The 19,259-nt window shown below is 45.8% G+C and overlaps 1 protein-coding gene across 8 annotated transcripts in view; it reads right to left on the bottom strand.

Annotated features, from left to right (window-relative positions):
* The window catches only part of CHD8 (chromodomain helicase DNA binding protein 8), a 1,687,145-nt gene that overhangs the window by 54,158 nt on the left and 1,613,728 nt on the right, over positions 1-19,259 (bottom strand). For all 8 annotated transcript variants that reach the window (XM_069633907.1, XM_069633913.1, XM_069633911.1 and 5 more), the window contains one exon: positions 15,652-15,771. In XM_069633907.1, coding sequence (XP_069490008.1) covers positions 15,652-15,771 — 120 coding nt within the window. The remainder of the gene's footprint in view (positions 1-15,651; positions 15,772-19,259) is intronic.

Genomic DNA, 19,259 nt, shown 5'->3' with positions numbered 1-19,259 from the left:
GGCTGCTGGTAGTTGTATGGTATCTTCCCATGAGCCGATTGCCTGTTTCCATTGGTGGTCCAGGGTCTCTTGGTTTGGCCTCATGTGCAGCCTGCAATTTGCTATGAGGAATAGGCACGAGGACATCATGCCCAGGAGAGATTTGAGGGCGCGAACCATGGTCACTCTGTTGCTTTGATACCATGAAGACCGATGAGTTAGTGCAGATATGCTGTCCGCCGATGGTCTTACTCTGGGTATGCTGGTGTTGATTTCCGCCCCCAGAAACAGCACTGTCTTGTTGGGAACTGGGCAGGATTTCTCTTAGTTTATCGAAAACCCTAACTCCTTCAAGAGTTGTTTAGTTCTCCCCACTGCGGTGCAAGCCAGTCTGAGTGAGCAGGCCCTTATGAGCCAATCGTCTAAATATGGGAAGACTTCCGTCCCTGACCTTCTGAGGTATGCTGCAACCGGTGCCAGGCACTTGGTTAACACTCTTGGTACTGATTTTAGGCCGAACGGGAGGACACAGAACTGAAAATGTGACTCCCCTACGGCGAACCTGAGGAATAGCCTGTGGGCAGGATGAATGGGTTTGTGGAAATATGTGTCCTCCAAGTTGAGGGTGGCCAAGAAGTGGTGTTGGTTGAGCCACGGGAGAACTTTCTGAAGAGACGTCATCTTGAAATTTGATGCGTTTGATAAACTCGTTGAGAGCTCTCAAATCCAGAATCGGTCTCCACTGACCTTTCTTTTTATTCACCAGAAAGAACCAGGAGTAGAAGCCTCTTCCCCTTTGTTGGTATGGTACTGGCTCTATAGTTGCTTTTAGGAGTAGCTTGTGAACCTCCAGCATGACCTGCTTCTGATGATGCACTTTGTGTGGAACGGGGGGCAAGGGACGGAGGTTGGTCCAGGAATTCGATGTTGTGACCTTCGCGGACCACCTGTAGCACCCACTTGTCTGATGTTATTTTTTGTAGCCAATGCTGATAAAAATGGCTTACTCTCCCGCTCACTGGGGTGCGTTGTGAGAGAGGAGGAAGAAGATAGTCAGTTTTGCTTGCTCTGGGCCTTGGCGTGGTTGGAGCCACGCTTGCCTCTGTGGGTGTACCCGTTTGATGACTGATGGTACCCGTCTTGAAAGGTGTTACTCTGTGTCTTGATTGTAGGAGGGCCGCTGAAACCCCTATATTTTGAGGATGCACCTCGAAAGGACCGAAAGGATCTATGATCTTTGTCCTTAAGGGAACTGATTGCATGTGCCGTATTAGCTTTAATACCCTTGAGATGGTCGTCAATCTTTTTACTAAAGCGGTCTTGCCCATCGAAGGGCATATCTAAGATCTGTGCCTGAACCTCTGGTCTAAAGTTTGTAGCTTTCATCCAGGCTTGTCTTCTCAAGACTGTACCATGGGCCATTTGTACGAAACCCGACTCCTATGCCAACAGCCGCGCCGATCATATGTTTGGAGGTGGCCTCGTCATAATTTGGTCTCTTCTTGCAGGTCCGCAGGCAAATGCTTGGTCAGTTTGGAAATACGGAGACGCAGCTCACGGCCCAGCCGTGCCATCATGGCCAGGGCATTTCCAGCCCTGATGGTGAGCGAGGCTGACGAGGATACCTTCCGGCCCATGGCCTCCAACTTGCGTCCTTCCTTGTCCGGTGGAGCTGAAAGAGGGGAGGGTGGATTAGCCAACCTTTTCCTGGCTGTGACCATTATGACGGAATCCGGTTTGGTATGCCCCCTTAGGCATAATGGTGCTGTGTCCGGTGCCTTATACTTCTTCTCCGGCCTAGAAACGAGGGCCGGTGTGGACAATGGTGTAGCCTACATTTTTGCTACAGTGTCCCATATAGTGTCCAAAAGAGGAATCGTAGTGACTTCTCTTCTATGTTTGTCTCTATGTTCATAGAGCACTGATTTTTATTCTTCCGATGCCACTTGAAAATTAAAGAGATCTGCTGCTTTACCAATTATGGTATGAAAAGACACTAGATTGTCTGGTGGTGAATCGTCTCCTGGGGAGTCATTCTTACTAGGCTTCTCTACAATGTAATCGTGCCACTCGCTCTGCACGTCTGGTTCCTGAGTAATCCCCCCTTCTTCAGGGTCTGAAAAATCCCTGAAAGGATATTTTTGCCAGTCGGAAATGGATGCGTTGGAAGGGTCTATCGTGGGGTCCCTTGTGGGTGGTCTCATAGGATCCCTTGTGGGTGGTCTTGGTGTAGGAGATCTAGAAGGGGAGACCCTTGTCGGCGAAGCACTGAGCGTCGTGCTCCTGGACCTGCGGGGAGGTTCCGGCGAGCGTGCTCTCTTCTGAGGTGTGCTCCTGGTAGGAGAGTTTCTTGGAGAATTATGAAGCGGTGACAACTGCCTTCGAGGGGATCTTTCCATCGGTGTAGAGGAACAATGCCTCTGTCAGACGCCTATTGAATTCGTCAATGATCCTCTGCATCGAAAGCATGAGTTTTGGATCATATGGGTCTGTGGGTTCCCCTGGAGTGGGATGCCAGGGAGGACTGTTGTCCTTGGGAGTGATGGTCGCTCAGGTTCAGAATACGAGAAATCCTCCTGTAGGATGAGGTCAGGAAGTTCTGTCATTTCTTTTAAAGGAGACAGTGGAGCTCCTATTGGTAGAATGAGGTCTTCTGGTGTATGTAGAACGACTCGCTTTCCTTGGAGGGCGTGTCAGGGATATCCGTGGACAATGCCTTGGACTTGTTTTTCTCCATTGACGAGAGGTCAGTAGTCGTCGACGGTACCTTAGTTGACGATGGTTTTGTGGACGACGAAGGCGTTGTGGATGGATGGTGCTCCTTGACCGTCAACAATAGCTTTGTTAACGAGTGGTGAGATTCTTTCATCGACGATTGCTTGGAAGTGTCAGATTTCAAACGACGACGATGAGGTTTGAAGAGTCGTTGTCTTGGGTTTCGTCAACTGGCCTCTATCGCTGGTGCTGCTCATAGAAGTCGTTTTCAATGACGACTGCCCACCTACTCCCCCCTGGAATTTTTGAAAACGTCTCCTTACCTTTGGAGGAGGACTTCTCGTTAGGGTGCTTTTTCTTTTGGTCTCCAGATGCAAGGGATGGAGATAGAGATGACAATTCCATCTTTTTCTTGCTCCTATATGAGGGAGAGGAGCTTCTTGCCACAGAAGTTTGCCTCTCTGAAGGCTTCAAAGACAGTGCAGGGGTTGTCTTAGCTGATTCTTCACCAGAAGTGTCTCCTCTAGATTCCAAATGTAGGAGTAGTCTTCTATGTATGCCCTGGAGAGTTTTGTTAGAAAAAGTCTTACAAACATCACATTTGTGAATTTAATGTGGATAGAGACAGTAAATGCACTGCTCATGAGGGGTCTTTCATGTAGACCAGTTTCTTCTTGCATATAACGCAGTCCCTGAAAAGGGAAGGCTTCATGGTAGTAGGTTCCTCCGACATGGTGTGAAGAGACGATTCACTCAACAAAGTGTTTTGTGGGCCAGAAAGTGTACAGGAAGAGTGATCAGGAGATCAAGGTAAAGCTGTATTTGAGAAAAAATGATTAAGCTAAGAGCAAAGAAAAATTGAAAGCTCAGAGAGCTCAGGATTCCCTCTAGTCTGTTAGACTTCTGTGAAACATCTGAAGATGGCTGCCGGGGGCAGAGCTTAAACCATGTCACCTCATTGGTTAGGACCATAAGGACCAAAGTGAGGTGGACCGACTACACAAGTGAATGGCTCATAGGCCATAAGGGGCAATCTGCATTGTATTTCTAAGGAAATAATGTATTTATATTGAATTTTTTTATTATTTAAATCACTGAGGATTCCCAGTCTGACGACGGGGAATATTTAAGCATCTGAATCTATGAAAGATCCAATGCTGGAGAATTAATAGTTCAACATCCGTAATTATGATCTTCGGAGAAAAGAAAAAACCTTAAATCTTGGTTCCTAGAAAAAAAAAAACTGTACCCAGTTCGTGAACTTAAATACTTAGTATCAATAGTAAACGTGTTTAAAAGTGAAAAACCATGGAAAGAGAACTTAAAGACAAAAATTAATTCAACTGACAGCTCAGGGAAAAGTACTCGACAAACTATTTTGCAAGTTCACATTGACGCCGATAATAAATTACTTCAATCAGAAAGAAGTGGTGTGAATGCTTCTTTTGGAAAGGAATCCTAAAGCTTCCAAAATCAGTACCTGTAGCTGTAATCTGCCACAAACTGGGTTTGGTCTCATTAAAAGCCAAGATAGCTTGGAACAAGATTTCTTTATTTAGGAAAATCATACAGGTGCCCTATGCCCCTCAATATGAGTTACTTACATTTTTTTTTAAAAAAATGAACAAATGTCGAATACGATCAGATGCTGGCAGACTGGAAATCAGATTGTGAAAATCTCCTTTCGGAACTGGGAATAAAGGAAGATTTGCGCCTTGAAACACCTGTGTATAGGCGCGTTACAAATACCATATCATAACAGCCGTTTTAAGAAGATCTTGTGGGCAGATGACTGGCGCAGAACAGAACAAAACAGAGCTGAGACAAGAACCCACATGCCATCTAAAAATACTGGAGGATTTCTAAATGTGACTCGATCGTACTTGATGAAATTTCCTAATAACGCATGGAATATACTGATGTGTTTAAGGATGAACATTTTGCATACTAAAAGTACCCTAAGAAGATACAAAAAAGAAACATCGAGCGAGTGCAGGTTATGTAGGCCTAAAAATGAAAATCTGGGACCTATAGGTTTATTTTGTCCCGAGTTAAAAGACAAAAGGTCGATACATCATCTGCCTGAACTAGGAAAACCCTGCGACCTAGACGTCGACAGCTGGTGGGAAATAATTTACCAAGCGGAGGACCGTAGAGTTAATTATGCTACAGTGAACTTTTTGAAAGCCGCACTGGAGAAACTGGGGAGCCCGATACTACATACCTGCTCCTGAGGACTCATTTTATTTTTTAATTTGACTGGAATAATGTGAAAGAGCATGCTAATAAAAAAAATAAAAAAATGTAACCCTAGCTAAAGGCAATTCGGAGATGCTTGAAGTCTTGAAAAGCAGCGAATTATGAAGAGTTCCGGTGGATTTCTTTTAGTCTCTAGTGTTATTGAAGCAGCAAATTAACAACTAACAAGGGAGACCTTAAAATTGACATGAGGAAGGGCCACAAGCAGCGGCTTGGTCTGAGGTAAGAAGTGTTTGCCCTGGACACCTCTACGTACACACCAACGCTCTGGGGTGACTTCTTGGAATCAGGTAAGCAATACCTTTTTCCCCACAGTACCTTAGGTTAGACGAAAATGTCTGATGTTGCAGCTCTGGACCCGACCTCGGGATTCCTTGGTCTGATGACTGAAGGCAGGACAATGGACGGGATCTCTTAGTAGCAGTCTCGAGGGAGGACCAGTGGCACGACTTTCAGCAACTTCTTGCTTCACTCTGCAGTTTTGGCACCTTTTCTGCAGCACCAACAAAGGACATGGATTGTCAGGTCAACCCTCTTTGCTTCCTGCAGTCCCACACTGTGATGAGGAGGGGGCGGTCTGGGCGAGTTGGATCGGATCTCTGGAGTGTCCTTACGGGTTTGTTAGGGAGAATTCTCATAAATGTGCCACTTCCTCCTACCTTAGAGCCCTCCAGTTCTTTTGCTAAACTTTGGGACTTTGAAATTTTAATCTGTTTTCGGTCTGCATTTTCTTTGGTTATGGAGTTTTAGACAACTCCATAGGCATCATCTTTTCATTTGTGTCACACAGCACCCTCAGTGCAGTGGCACACAGAAACCTTTTCAGGCTTTCCCAAGGTTTAAATACCTTCTCTGGGATAAACTACTGTTTCCCAGAGTAGGTAAAGTGAATTTGACTTTACTAGTCTTTTTAAATTCTTACACCCAGCACACCCTATCTTACAATAGAGTGCTGGAGGGGTTACTTAGTATCCCCTGTGTCTAGAAACTCATGTAGAAGTCCAATGCTACCCTTTCCTCTCTAAATGGCTGGTGGCAGTGGTTTTACAACGAACTACCATAATGTTTCCTGTTAAGTCACGGGAGCCATGTTTTTCCAGATGGCGTCTGAGCCCCCTCTGTAAAAACAGGTCCCGGTCTTCTTGTTTCGCCATTTCTTTGTGGAAAGGTCCTTCTAGAGTTTTGCCCTGCGCTCTAAACCAGGTTTGGTTCCTTTGTTCATTCGCCTTTGGCGGGCTTCAGGACTGAAGACTGCTTCTGGTGCCAGAGTGTCTGGGGTGGGCAGGAAGTGAGGGAGGTGCCCGAAACTCTCTGCGCTTAGTCTCCGAGGAGACTCAAATGCACTCTGGCGTGATTGGCTGGCCGACTGTCTGGCAAGGACAGCTACCCTGCTGGGTGAGTGACAGCTAAGCTGGAATGAATGGGAGAGAACTGAATAAAAGGAGAGTTTCTTGGCTTGGAAGGCAGAGTCGACCACTGGAACGAAAGAACCGAAGACGAGCTTGAAGAGGACGGCTGCTGCAACTCCTGGACCGTTGGTTTGCCCGGTGAAGCCCTGCTGCAGGTCCGAATCGCTAAGTTCATCTCGACAGAGAAGCCCTGCAAGGACGACTTCTCCCTTTGAGTTGGTGGGACCAATCAATTCGACACTAAGCCACCTGGATACCATTCTCGGAGGTGGTTGTATTTTCCTCAGAATGCTGCAGGAAACCCAAATAACCAGGGAGAGGGACACCAGCTTGTGTGCTTGACCTCAGCTACTGGAATTGAAGATTTGCCAGTTGTCAGCTTTTTGACCAGTCCTAGTGCAGGAGTACCCCCGACGTCCTCCCTCTTGTCCCCATGACTGATGCCCAGGAACAGCGAGATCTGCAGGAACTGCCAGGAACAGAGGTCACCAGCTGCATCTTTTTCTTCAAGGTACTGTAAAATCAGGCTGAGAGTACTTACCTCTTGCAGTGAAAGTGCTTGAAACTTTCCCAACTCCCAGGCCTAATCAGCTTGTGACCCCAACATATGATTCGTCTTGTTACAAACTATTCCTAAGAACTGTTGCAGAGATGTTTCAGTTTATCAACCAGAACTGGTTTATCCTATCCAAGACTTTAGCCCATTGACTTTGGCCTAACCTACTGAATTAAATTGACTTCTGGTGAACTCTAAATACCTGCACTGCCTAAGAAATAACTGTATTCTTTCTAGGTTCTGATAACTTATCCCTTTTTGCTCCTTAAAAGTATTCTGAATGCCTCAAACTTAGAGTGTACAGTACTGAAGTATATTTGTGTGTGATTATATTGCCTCCTCCTTATGAATGTTTTATAATTGACAGTTAAATAAAATAATAAGTATTTAACAGAGAAACCTTGAAGGTAAGAGTTTATTTGAACACCTGTGATTGCAGACCTCTGTAACAGCATTACAGCTCACATTCCCTCTTGAGATAAGCCTGGCTACTCGGCTCCGCTACCAAAAACTGTGTAGTACAGACTTATACCAAAGGTTGGTTTTGCTTACACCTATAGTCATAGTTGTGTGTAGTGGTCAAAGGGTACTGCATACAGACTCTGCCTAACACTGACCCTGTTTTAGAATAGACAAGGAAGACCTGTAAAGGACTTACTCCCTTAGGCTGGTGGGACCAACTAGCCTCGAGACAAACTCTTTTCGCGCAACCCCTGACTTGCTGCTATTTTCCAAGGCTGCAGAAGCCCAATACCCAGGGTACATTGACCACTTGTGAGTGCATTGTCTTCCAAAATCTGAATCCAGCCAGATCTTTGTGGGCATCCAGAGGACCCTACAGAAGCAAGAAATCTGCGTCCAGTATCCCCGCACCAGAGTCCAGGACCGAGGGATCAAGGAAATCCTAATCTGAGCTTTTCGTTCTTCATTGGCGCTGAGGAAAAGGTGCAGAAACCACAACAAGCAGCAGAAATCCATTTCTGCCAAGTCCCTCTCTCGAGTGTGCTGCTGCAGGAGCCCGCCAGACGTCCTTCCTTTCGTCACCACAAGGAACAGGGAGCTACTGCATTGCATCATGAAGGAAACTGTCTGGAACATGTTCTCCATTCTCAAGGTATTGTGGCTTGAGGTATTCCATCCTTTTGCCATTTGGGGTGCTTGCCATCTTTGGGAGTGCAATCTAACCCTATTCTAAGTTGACCTCAACTTACCTGCATTAGCCTCACAGCTTGTGCTTTCTAAAGTTGACTCCTTTTGAGTTGCTGTGATTTCTCTTTTGAAAAAGGACTATTTAAGAACATTTTTTCTAAGAAGAAGAACATCAGAACTTTGACTTTGTCTATCGACATTGGCTGTCCTGGCTTCATAAAGGCTTCCTTCTGAACCTATTGGCTTTGCCAGTGCTTATTCCCTTAGCGGTTTTAAATGTTGAACACTTTATTGCTGGGATAATTGACTGCCTGCATCCCTTTGGTTATAAGAACAGTTTTATATTCTCCCAATCAGTCTGTTCTGATCTAATCCTTACCTTTCCTTCCTTAAACACTCAATACTGCAAAGGTGGAAATAAATAAATACTATACTGATTTCAAATGACGTCACCTGGGTGCTGGAACATGTTTAACATATGAATGACTTACTCACCCTTCTTTATTGTTCACCGTTTTAATTGAATCCTAACATGGGATTAATATTACTTTTTAAAGAATGCTTTAATACATATTTATTATATAACAAAGTGTGTAAGTGTTTAATTGGATACTTGTATTTATTGGTTTCACTGCACAGGTCTACAGCTCACATTACCCCTCTTAAAGTAAGCCTGGCTGCTCAGTCACACTACCAACTTGTATAGTACAGGCCTATATTAAAAGGAGGGTTACCTAATACCAAGCAGATAAATTGTGTAGTCCCACACCAGTTGGACAGCACTAATTCTTACCCAACAGCAAGCTCTGAATTAAAGCTGCCGGCCAGTATGGTAGAAAAAAAACAATCTGGGGTCCTCAATGCATGAGGGATCATGGGTACACTATACGTCAAGGTAGGGATAGTGTTACAGCCACAGCCAGGTCGACGTCGCTCTTCAATCTTCAAACAAAATATGCAATACTCTGCAATTACCACTAGATGTCTGACTATATACACAGCATGTGATTCTAAGCAGATTCACAAGCATCAGAAATAAAACTAGAAGGTAGTATTGCACAAAAACCATACATCAGAAAAATATACATCAGCAGTAGGTTCACTTACAATTCAGCCATCAATTAACCAGGTGAACCAGGTAAGTACTCAGATGCAGTTAACATGATTAGAACCAACCACAAGTACAATTCCCTTTATTGAAGTAGTCCAGTCCCAATGATGTGCGGTAGGAAGCATCTCCCTTGCACTGCATTGTAAGGTGCACGTTTAACAGTTTCCCAGTACTGATAGTCTAAAAGAATGATCTGTTTCCCCATAACAATGAGCAGAAGCAAAGGGAAGTGAGCTTAAGGCTTTATTTTCCTTCACAAAGTCAGAACAGGTTTAAAAACAGAGCAAAAGAATGGGTGATTCATAGAAAGGAAAAGTTGCAAAAAGAGAAATCTTTCCCAACACAGCAGATCTTATTAACTTTTTTCAGGACAACCAGTCTGAACATCCTGCTGCTCGGGCAAGAGAGGTTTCCTCTCCTTTCCCCCTACGCGTATCTGTCACTACTAGTCTGGTATCTTTTTCTCTACAAAGAGACACTAGGAGTTGGAGCCCTTGATGCGTGTCACTGAACACACCGAAAAGACAGTCTTAAGGACAGTTAAAGGGTTGTCATCATATTTGTGGGGGCCCCCGTCTCTCCCTCTCCTACCCTCTGCCCCGCCTCACCAAACAAGATGTTTGCTTCCTCCTTTGGCCATATTGCTTGTTTTTCCCGCCTTGCCTGGTTTAGGAAATTCCAAACCCAGGAGCGCTGGTGAAATTGTCCTGTTCCTGTCGACACGGAAAAGGGGACTGAGGTGTCGCATGCTCCCAGGGCCGCACCCCTGCACGCCTCTAAAATTAAAGAGGAAGAAGGTTTTTCTGGTGAAAAAGGTTCTGTCTCCTGTCCCTAGGAAGGGGCGCCCATGCAGTATGGAGGAAAGAGGACGGGACGTAAGAGTATGTAGATGCCTCCATCAGGCATGTAGATGTCAGACTCCAAAAATAGTTAACACACAAAATCCAATTCAGGTCAAAACACGAGAGAGTGAGAAAAAGGTCTCACTCACTTCAGGGTTTAAATTATTAAAAGTCCCAAGTCCAGCAAAAGAGCTAGGGGTCTCTAAAGGTGGGAGGATTTTAACCCAGAAATGAAAGTTCTCCCTAACTACCGGCTGGTTGAATGGTTTAGATCCTTACCATTGGTGGGCGTGGACTTGCTTCCAGCTCATATTTTGAAAGAAGACTCCTCCTGCAGCCATTCTTCAAATCTACAATGGAGCCAAGAATCCTTCGAAGAGCATCCTGCGGATGACCAAAGGACCACTTCAGCAGTGGACCAGCATCCCCTCCAGCAATTGGCGCAGTGAAGCCCTGCTCCTCTGCCTGATCTCCGAAGACCCTTGCTGATGCTTCAGCCCTTGGACTACTGGGGCCAACTAGTCTTGATGCCTTTGAGATCCGGCCCTTTAGAGCCCATAGAAGTGTCCAACTGCAGCCATTTCCTCACATCATCGTTGGAGCCAAGAATCCCTTGAATAAACAGTCCGCTGGAGATCTGAAGACTCCTCCTGGAGTGGCTCAGCATCCCTTCCTGTAAAGCCATGTGTGACTACCTGATCTCCAAAGACCCTGAGCGGTGCCTCAACCCTTGGACTAGCGACAACTTCGAAGATCCTGTCCTTCTGTGCCTTTGGAAGTTTCCCTGTACCGCCCGGTGGACTGACCAGCTCTCTCATGGGCTACCTCACCAGAAGTGTCATGGTTTAGCATTCAAGTCTGGTACTTTGGTGGTCACAAGCTCTTGCCGTAAATCGCCTTCTCCTTGATTGTCAGCCTCTCAGCATCAAGGGGCCCTGGTCCTCGAGTAGCTTCTTTGACTGCAACTGGAAGGATGCCTGCCACCTGTGTGCAGAGTCCATTGCTGGAACTTCACAGGTTGGAGAAAGGCATCAGTGTTTCTTTCATTTCCACATCGGCAGAGGTTGCATCTTGCAGCTGCCCTGTCCGGAAGAATCCTCGGACACGCAACTCCTGGGCATTACTCACCGAAACCAACAGCAGAAGATTGAGTCCTCAGCGACCCCCAGACGATCTACTATGACATCTGGGAAAATCTGAGTCAGGAGGGTAAGTAAACACATTGTATCTGTCCCTGCATGTCCTCCATAGGATAACATTGGAATAGGTCCCTTTGTCTCCTGCATTCAATTCAACTCACCTTGTGGTCGTATGACCTGGATGGATTAACCTGAAATGCAAGAAAACCTTTTCTTACATTTAGTAAAATTGCTGAAGAAATGTTTGAACTATCACCAACACAAGTGAACTGTAATTTACCCTTCAGGGAAGAAAGATTATGGATCCTTTGAATTTTGGGCACAAGGTCCCACTCTTCTTAGGGTTTGGACTGCTTAAGTTAGGAAATTAACTTGTGACCTGGTCCCATCATTTACTGCATTTTATCTACTTACTGGATTGCTGAATAAAACACTTCATGGCCACGGTATATATTTGTATCAGGGTATTGTGCAATAATACTACCTATTAGATTCATTTTTCAATGTGTCCAGAAAGCCTATAATAGTTAACGGTTTTATACATACTGTCTAAAATGAAATGTGTGCCATATTGTGTGGCCTCATTGAAGGCCCTACTCGCACTCTCCTTAGAGTAAGCCTAGATGGCTGCTCTCCATCGCTACCTTGATTGGGTTTTGGCTAAAATCGCAGAGCTCCCTGTTCACCATAACTAGGGTGGCCACCTAAAATCTGTCCACCAGACCACATTCTAGAAATCCATGTTAACACTGGGGTACCCATAGCAGGTAGAGTTTTGGCAGTACAAGCAGATGGAGGAGCCAGAGTGGGGGGGAGAGAGAGAGAAAAAAAACCCTGAGTCGGGAGAAAAAAAGACTGAAATAATCCTAGAGTGGGAGGAGGCAGAGAGGCCTGGGCTGGAACACCTACATAGACTTCCAGCACCCCAACAACTGTCTTTCTTCAACTTTAACTATGGGCAAATGCCTTTACTAAACATTGAAAGGGTTGAGGTCAGAAGCCGACAGCCACCCTTTCCAGAGTAATACTAATAGTTCCACAACGCCTTTCTTTGCTTGTTTACTTTCGGAAAATGAGGAATGTGGGTAGGTTAAAGTAGAATATGGATTGGACAACTTATTACCTTTAGACTTCCTGATGAGCACCATTTTGACTGTTATAGAATAGAGATTGTGCTTGTAGATTTAGATTCGTCAGAGTCTGGATTCGACCTACCACAGTACAATTTTTGTTGGTAGTTACTGACAGGACAGTGGGGTAAGTTCCCCGGAATAAAGAAATTCACATTAAAATGATACCATGTTCTGCATTTCTCAGGGAAAAACCCAACACTGCTCAACGTTCAGAAGAGGGGGAACCACACCACAAAGAGGTGCAGAGGAAAGGCTGCAGAAGCCGGCTTGAAGCTGCAGGCAGCAGGCCACGGCATCACGCTGCAAGACATCCAAGCAACAAAGACAGCGGATCAGCAAAGGAGAGGAGCCCGCGCACCAGGACAAACTCATTAACGTGGCAGGGCCGCATAGGAAAGGGGACGGGCTTAAATACCCTATCAAGTCTCCCAAGCCCTACCCTGTCACACACCCCAAGAGCAAGGTAAGCCATTGGTACAGTTAAGTTGGCCAATCCTTAGAGGGGAGGGAGATTTAAGAAGGAGCTTGAGGGTTATTTAGTGTGGGCTGCAGGTGGTTGTGGACAGGCATTGGAGGAGGATGTCCGAGAGACCAGAGGAGACGAGTGCAGAGGCTACTGGAGAGTGGGGGGAGGGGGGATCAGAGTGTGAGTGAGTGCATTAGTGATAGAACAGAAGTAGAGAGGTGGGAGTAGTAGTTGGGTGTGGAGGTCGTAGGAAGTAGTGATAGTGCGAGTATCGGGGAGAGGTATTAAGTAGTAGCAGCAGGAAGAAAATAATGTAGTTAGAAGAGGTAGTAGAGCCGTAGTGATAGTAACGAGGGGGCAATAGAGTGGGAGCAAGGGTAGTGAGAGATAAGAGTGGCAGGAGGGGAGTAGCGGAGTAAGGACTAGGGGCAAGAACAGAGAGCTAATAGTAGCAGCAAAGGCAAGGAGGATAAGATACACTGGAGGAGTAGACGTTACTGACAGTAGTGAGTGGGGGAATTTGGAAGGAGGAGTGGAAACATCAAACGATGGAGGTCGGAAGGCAGAGAGTGAGATCAGCGGGACAGTAGTATCGTGAGAGGAGAACATCTTGGAATCTCATGTAGGGAAGAGCTGGGTGAGACTGTGTGTGCATAAAGTAGAGGTGGAAGGAGGCACCATCCCATACCACACCTGGAGTACTACGCAGTACCAAGGGGTCAGGGACAGTGAGGGGGGAACAGCCAGGAAAGAGGGTTGGCCCTAGTTCCTAAAACCCTGAGAACCCCAGAGAACACCCAAATTCATCACCCAGTCTGTCTATTGAAGGTCAAACACCCTTGGTCTTACAGTTTGAGTCAGAGGGGTTATTTGTGGCGTGCCACCCTGTAACAGAGTCCAGAATGCTAGCCTTACATACACCCAAGTATGCTGTTTTACTCCCAGAATGAACTTTAGACAAGTTAAGTAACGCATTTTTCATCCAGAATAATAATAGACACAGGTAGGTAAATTCATTAGATATTGGTGCAGATTTCACTGTGTTCTCCTCCTCGCTCTTCCCAGTTTGTCCGCAAACGATTTCTGCCTCAATGCCAGCAAGATAGAGATCGTCCTCATTGGCACCCCTGCTCTTCGATTACACTCTCTCCTTCTCTTTTCACATCTCTGACAGCTTTAAAAAATACCACTACCAGCTGCACCTCCTCAAATATATTCAACCTTTTCTCACCTTCCCCCAGAGGCTTACTGTCTCCAGAGCCCTGGTTCTTTCTAGACTGGACTATTGCAACAGTCTCTTTCTCAATCTTCGTACTTCCACTCTACATCCTCTACAACTCATCCAGAACACAACCGCAAGACTTATCCTTGGCCTCAAGCCCAGGGACTGCATTTCTCAGGCAATGAAATCCCTCCTCTGGCTCCCTGTGGCTGCAAGGATCAAATTCAAGACCCTCTGCATATTCCACAAGATTTTCTGGGGCCTGAGCCTGCACCATCTACAACTCTCTCTCCCTAAACACTCATTCTAGAGCCCTCCACTCGTCGTCCTCCAACTCTCTCCAGGAGACGATTTTCAAAACAGAGATTTGGGGGTAGATCTCTTTCCTCTGCAGGCGCTTCCCTCTGGAACAGTCTTCCTGCCACTCTCCGTCTTGAGCTGATCACCTTAGTTCTGATCACCTTAGTTCCGGAAACTCCTCAATACCTTCCTCTTCTCTTCCTCCTTTTCGCTCCCCCTTCCTTGTTAACGCCCTCAATTCTTGCCTACTGCCAAGTCCCTAACCCCCCCAACTCAGCTATGTTTGCTGATGGGTCGCCTGCTGCAGCTCCAGAGCCACACAGGTCTCAGGCTCCCCCACCAGTCCTCGCACTTGCCCCCAGGCCTCTTCACTCCACTCACCACTTCTCCACTTCTTTACTCATGTCTTGAGAATGGTAACCCCTCAGCACTTAACTCAGGGCCTTGGACTTGGCACAATTGTCCCCTCCTCCCTTTCACTCCATGTCTGGCACTTACGTGACATAGAATGTACTGGGCCTAGTCCGCCAGGCTTGGTACAGTAGTTTTTTGTTTCTGTATGTCCCCCCCCTCCCCTATTGCCTTACCATCTGCCATGAACTTGCACTGGAAACGTTGATGGCAGAGTATGGTTGCTTAAGGACTCTATGTTCTTCCCCCCTCATCCTCCCACCTGTCCCCCCCCCTTTGCTCCTCCTTGGTCTTTCACTTGCCCTTGTAGTAGGGCCGTCAGGCCATGTTTGCTAGTCATTTCTGCAAGAACATTCCGAAATTTCAAGGCCTAAGACTATGTATTCCCCCGTTCCCGTCCCACCTTGAAGCGCTTTGAAACACTTCACCTGTGTATAACAATTACAATTCCAAGTATGATTCTCACTGTAGATCACCAACCTATTCTGTAAAACTACATTACAATGACACATTCGGTCTAGGATAGAAATTGGGTGCTTGGGAGGCACCCCTTGGACTGGGCACCTTAGGGGGCTCCCAATACCATACATTTTATATAAGGGATTAAGTGAGGTAACGGCAGGGGGACATCAGAAGTTCCTCTAGCCACCAGAAATATCAAGGAACCCAAAATAAAAAATATTTGTACAAGAGGCGGGCAGTTGGGGGGGTTGGGGGAGGAGCAAAACATTGAGCGGCTCCCAAAAGTGTCCCTAGAATCCCCAAAATAGGAATTCTGGCTTAAAAATGACTATTAATTCAAATTAACAAGTAGTGAATTTTACCTTTTTGTCACATTCGTAGAAGAAAAGGAGTGGAGAGACAAACAGAATTACTTACACAAACTGATTCTGGAGAGAATTAAGCATTTTCTGAAAGATTGAGAGCAATAAGGTTATTTTTTTAAGGGCTGGGTCTCACCTTTTTCCCATTGCGATGGTGTGTAGGTTGTGCACGTTCCACCCCAGAGAAACTGCTGTGAGATATTTTCTTTGACTTTTTGACCCGATGCCTCTTCTGCTTTCGACGATCTTCCATGTACTGAAAGAGAAAAGATTTGCAGCTAGTTAATCTCCAGAAACAAAGTATGTCTTGTAATGGGGTCACGCCAATTTCTTTACCACCACCCAGAAATTACCAGTACTCACGTGCTAGTTTGCTATCATCGAGCTACAATGGTGAGCAGAACGTAAGACCCTTTTTGATGTGCTGTCCTATGGTAGCCCATATGGCCCCTAAGGCAGGGGTGCATTTTTTAAGAACCCAATGTTTCTCCCAAGCTGATTGCATCACCTTACACTTGTGTTGTGGAGTAGGCTGATGGCATAATTTAGTTTTGACTTCACCAGAGGTGCAACCCGTTTTACTGCATGGTTAGGAAAGATCTTTTTGGGGAAATCTTCCTCCATAGCTTTCTATGGACCCCCATTTTCTTTTTGCACCATTTTTATCCTGTCCTGACTTTTTGAAGGGAAGTAAAACCTTCAGCTTCACTTCCCTTTTGCTCATTTGTTATAGGGAAATTGACTAGTCATTCATTCTATCAGTACTGGGTGTTTCACTTTTTAATTCTTGCATTTTTACAATGCACACATCACTTTACAGTGCAATGCAATGGGGATACTTTTGTATCACCCTTGCTTTTTACACATGGGGTTTTTGGTTACTTTCCATCTATCTTGTCTATCTGTGCCTATAGACAAGCAAGTGGCAGCAGTTCAATTTTTACTGTTTTTGCATTATATTTGGTGTGCGCGTTTACTGCGTATGGCTACTAAATGTGGCTGGTGCCCTTGAACAGCTATGCCATGAGATTCTTGCTTGTTTTTAGCCATATCGTTGTTTGGCTTTCTTCCTGCCTGCGCAGGTCAGGAAATTCCTTCTAAGGGCATGCACTTGCCTGGGACATCTGCTGCTTTTGTGGGCTAGTGAGCCTTTGTGTGTTTTGGCTCATGAAGGGGGCTGGGACTGTCTAGTCCCAGTCCACATCACTGAGGCCAGAAAGTCTGACACTGGGGCAAATGTGAAACCAGTAGTTGTCCCTGTCTGGACAACTATTGGATGTTTCAATAGTGCAGATCCTTATCTTAACCACACCTGTAATCACCTGCAAACAGTGAACATCGCTGTATCTCGCCGTCCTCCATCCCGTGAAGTGTCGTGAAGAGGTCTGCATCATTAGAATCTACATTTCTTCATTGACTGGGCTTGCATCTTTCAGTTGCACCCGCACAGAAGAATCCTCAAACCTTTCAACCCCTGGGCACCTCTCACTGGAACAAAGGACAGAAGCCTGTACCCCAAGTGATCCCTGGTGGACTTGCTTCCAGCTCGGACTTTGGAGAAGGAGGACTCCTCTTGCAGCCATTCTTCAGATTTACATTGGAGCCAAGAATCCTTCGAAGAGCATCCTGCTGATGACCTAAGGACCATTTCTGCAGTGGACCAGCTTCCCCTACAGCGATTGGCAGAGTGAAGGCCTGCTCCTCTGCCTGATCTCCAAAGGCCGTGGTCATGCTTCAGCCCTTGGACTAGTGCGACCAACTAGTCTCAAAGCCTTTGAGGATCCAGCCCTTTAGAGCCCACGGAAGTGTCCATGGACTGCTGTTGGACCGACTAGCTCCCTCGTGGGCTACCTCGCCAGAATAGCTACCGTTCTGTGTTCAAGCCTGGACCTTCGTTGGTCGCCAGCTTGTGGCATAAGTCGCCTCCTCCTGAATCTCCAGCTTCCTAACATCAAGCCAACCTGTTCTGGATCTGCTGTTTTTACCGCGACTGGAAGGATGCCTGTAGTCGCCTGTAAACAGTGAAAATTGCGGGAACTCACCTTATTAGAATCTGCATTTCTTCATTGCACCCAAACAGAATTCTCAAACCTGCAACCCCTGGGCACCTCTCACTGGAACAAAGGACAGAAGTCAGCACCACAAGGGATCCCCAGTAGACCCACTGTGATCCCTGGGAACTTTGGAGTCTGTAGGAAAGCAAACATACCAGTACCTGTCCTACTCCTCCACAGTATGACATTGTGAACAAAGCCCTCTTACGAAGCCTTGGATCTGAAAGAGGCAAGCTTTCATATCTTCTGGTAAATTGTTGCTGAACTTCTATATAGTTTGAAGCTATTGTAAATCACCACTACAAGACCACTGCATCCCTTTAAAGAATATATACTTTTGAGAAACCTTGTGTTGGAACTTGTGACTTTTGGGCACTAGGCCCCATATATCTTAGGGTTGAACTTCTAAAGTATAGTGAATCCAACTTGCGACTGGTCTCAATATTTGAACTGCATCTGCATTACTTACCGGAGTTCCATGGTTAGTTATTTGATGATGTATTGTGAATGAACATACTGGTGATTGTATATGGCAAATATGATTTATCGTAATTGAATTTCATATGCTTGTATCTGCTTAGATTGACATTATATGCTTTGCATAGGCTGACATCTAGTGGTAGGCACAGAGTATTGCATGACTTGTTTTCGAAGTTTGAAAAGGGACTTCGACCATGTATGTAATACTATTCCTAGTGTGACGTGTACTGTACCCATGGTCCTTCACGCACTGAGGTCCCTCAGTTTGTTTTATTTCTGACACGAGAGAGCACAAAGTGAATGCATCAGAACAAAGAGTACAGAGGAGATAAGAAAGGTGTAAGAAGTCTACAAACCTTCAACTCCAAGAGGGGAGGAAGTGTGGGCACATGTTAATTTAAGCAGATACATGCATCAGAAATACGATTACGTTAAGTAATGTATGCCTTCGGAGGCGGGTGGATCTGCTTAGAATCACATGCTTTGCATAGACTAGCGAGCAATACCTGGAGAAGGTAGAGGGCTGTTTTAAGGTACAACAGCAAAAAGAGGTCTTAACACTGCGTGTCATGCTTGTGAATAGTGTTGAGTGAAAGTGTGAATTGAGCTCCAAATAGCTGCTTTACAAATGGCATTGTGGAGAATCCTGCGGATCCCTCACTAAAACCCTGCCTAAAGTCTTCTCCCAGGTGGCCAGGAGAGGTCAGACGTTTCCTGATTCCAATCCTGGCGGTGGTCTACTGTGGGAGGACCACCTGGGTGGAGACAAGGCCCAGGGCGGTGGGGAGATTTCACAGGGTGAGACAGTATTTCTCCTTGTAGAGGAGTATCCTTGCCACAGACGTAGAGGAGGAATTGGCTAATTGCCATTTTGATATATCTTAACGACCTACTAAGGATGGAAAGGCAAATTCTAAAGAAGTGATTCAATATAGTGTTGAACCCAAAGAACCAATATTTTATATCCCCATATCCTCCACAATGCCAAAAGTATACTGCAAGGAATGGCGAACATGTGACTTTGCCTGTCCCATCTGTCTCTCAAAAGCTTAAACCTTTTAACTCTTTCAATAACATGAAGGAAGGAAAAAACATTCTTAAACCATTTAAATACGAAAACTAAATTTCTCTGAGGTAGACTACATGTCCCAGAATCCCTCAAGGACTGTGAAGAAGAGGGCTGAAGAGGTTTGTAGGAGCCAGGGTCAGG

This window comes from Ambystoma mexicanum, chromosome 13 (assembly GCF_040938575.1).
Source record: "Ambystoma mexicanum isolate Mex_15411 chromosome 13, UKY_AmexF1_1, whole genome shotgun sequence".
NCBI classification, from domain to species: domain Eukaryota; kingdom Metazoa; phylum Chordata; class Amphibia; order Caudata; family Ambystomatidae; genus Ambystoma; species Ambystoma mexicanum.
Note: the sequence above shows the minus strand (reverse complement) of the source record. Positions and strands in the feature narration are given on the sequence as shown.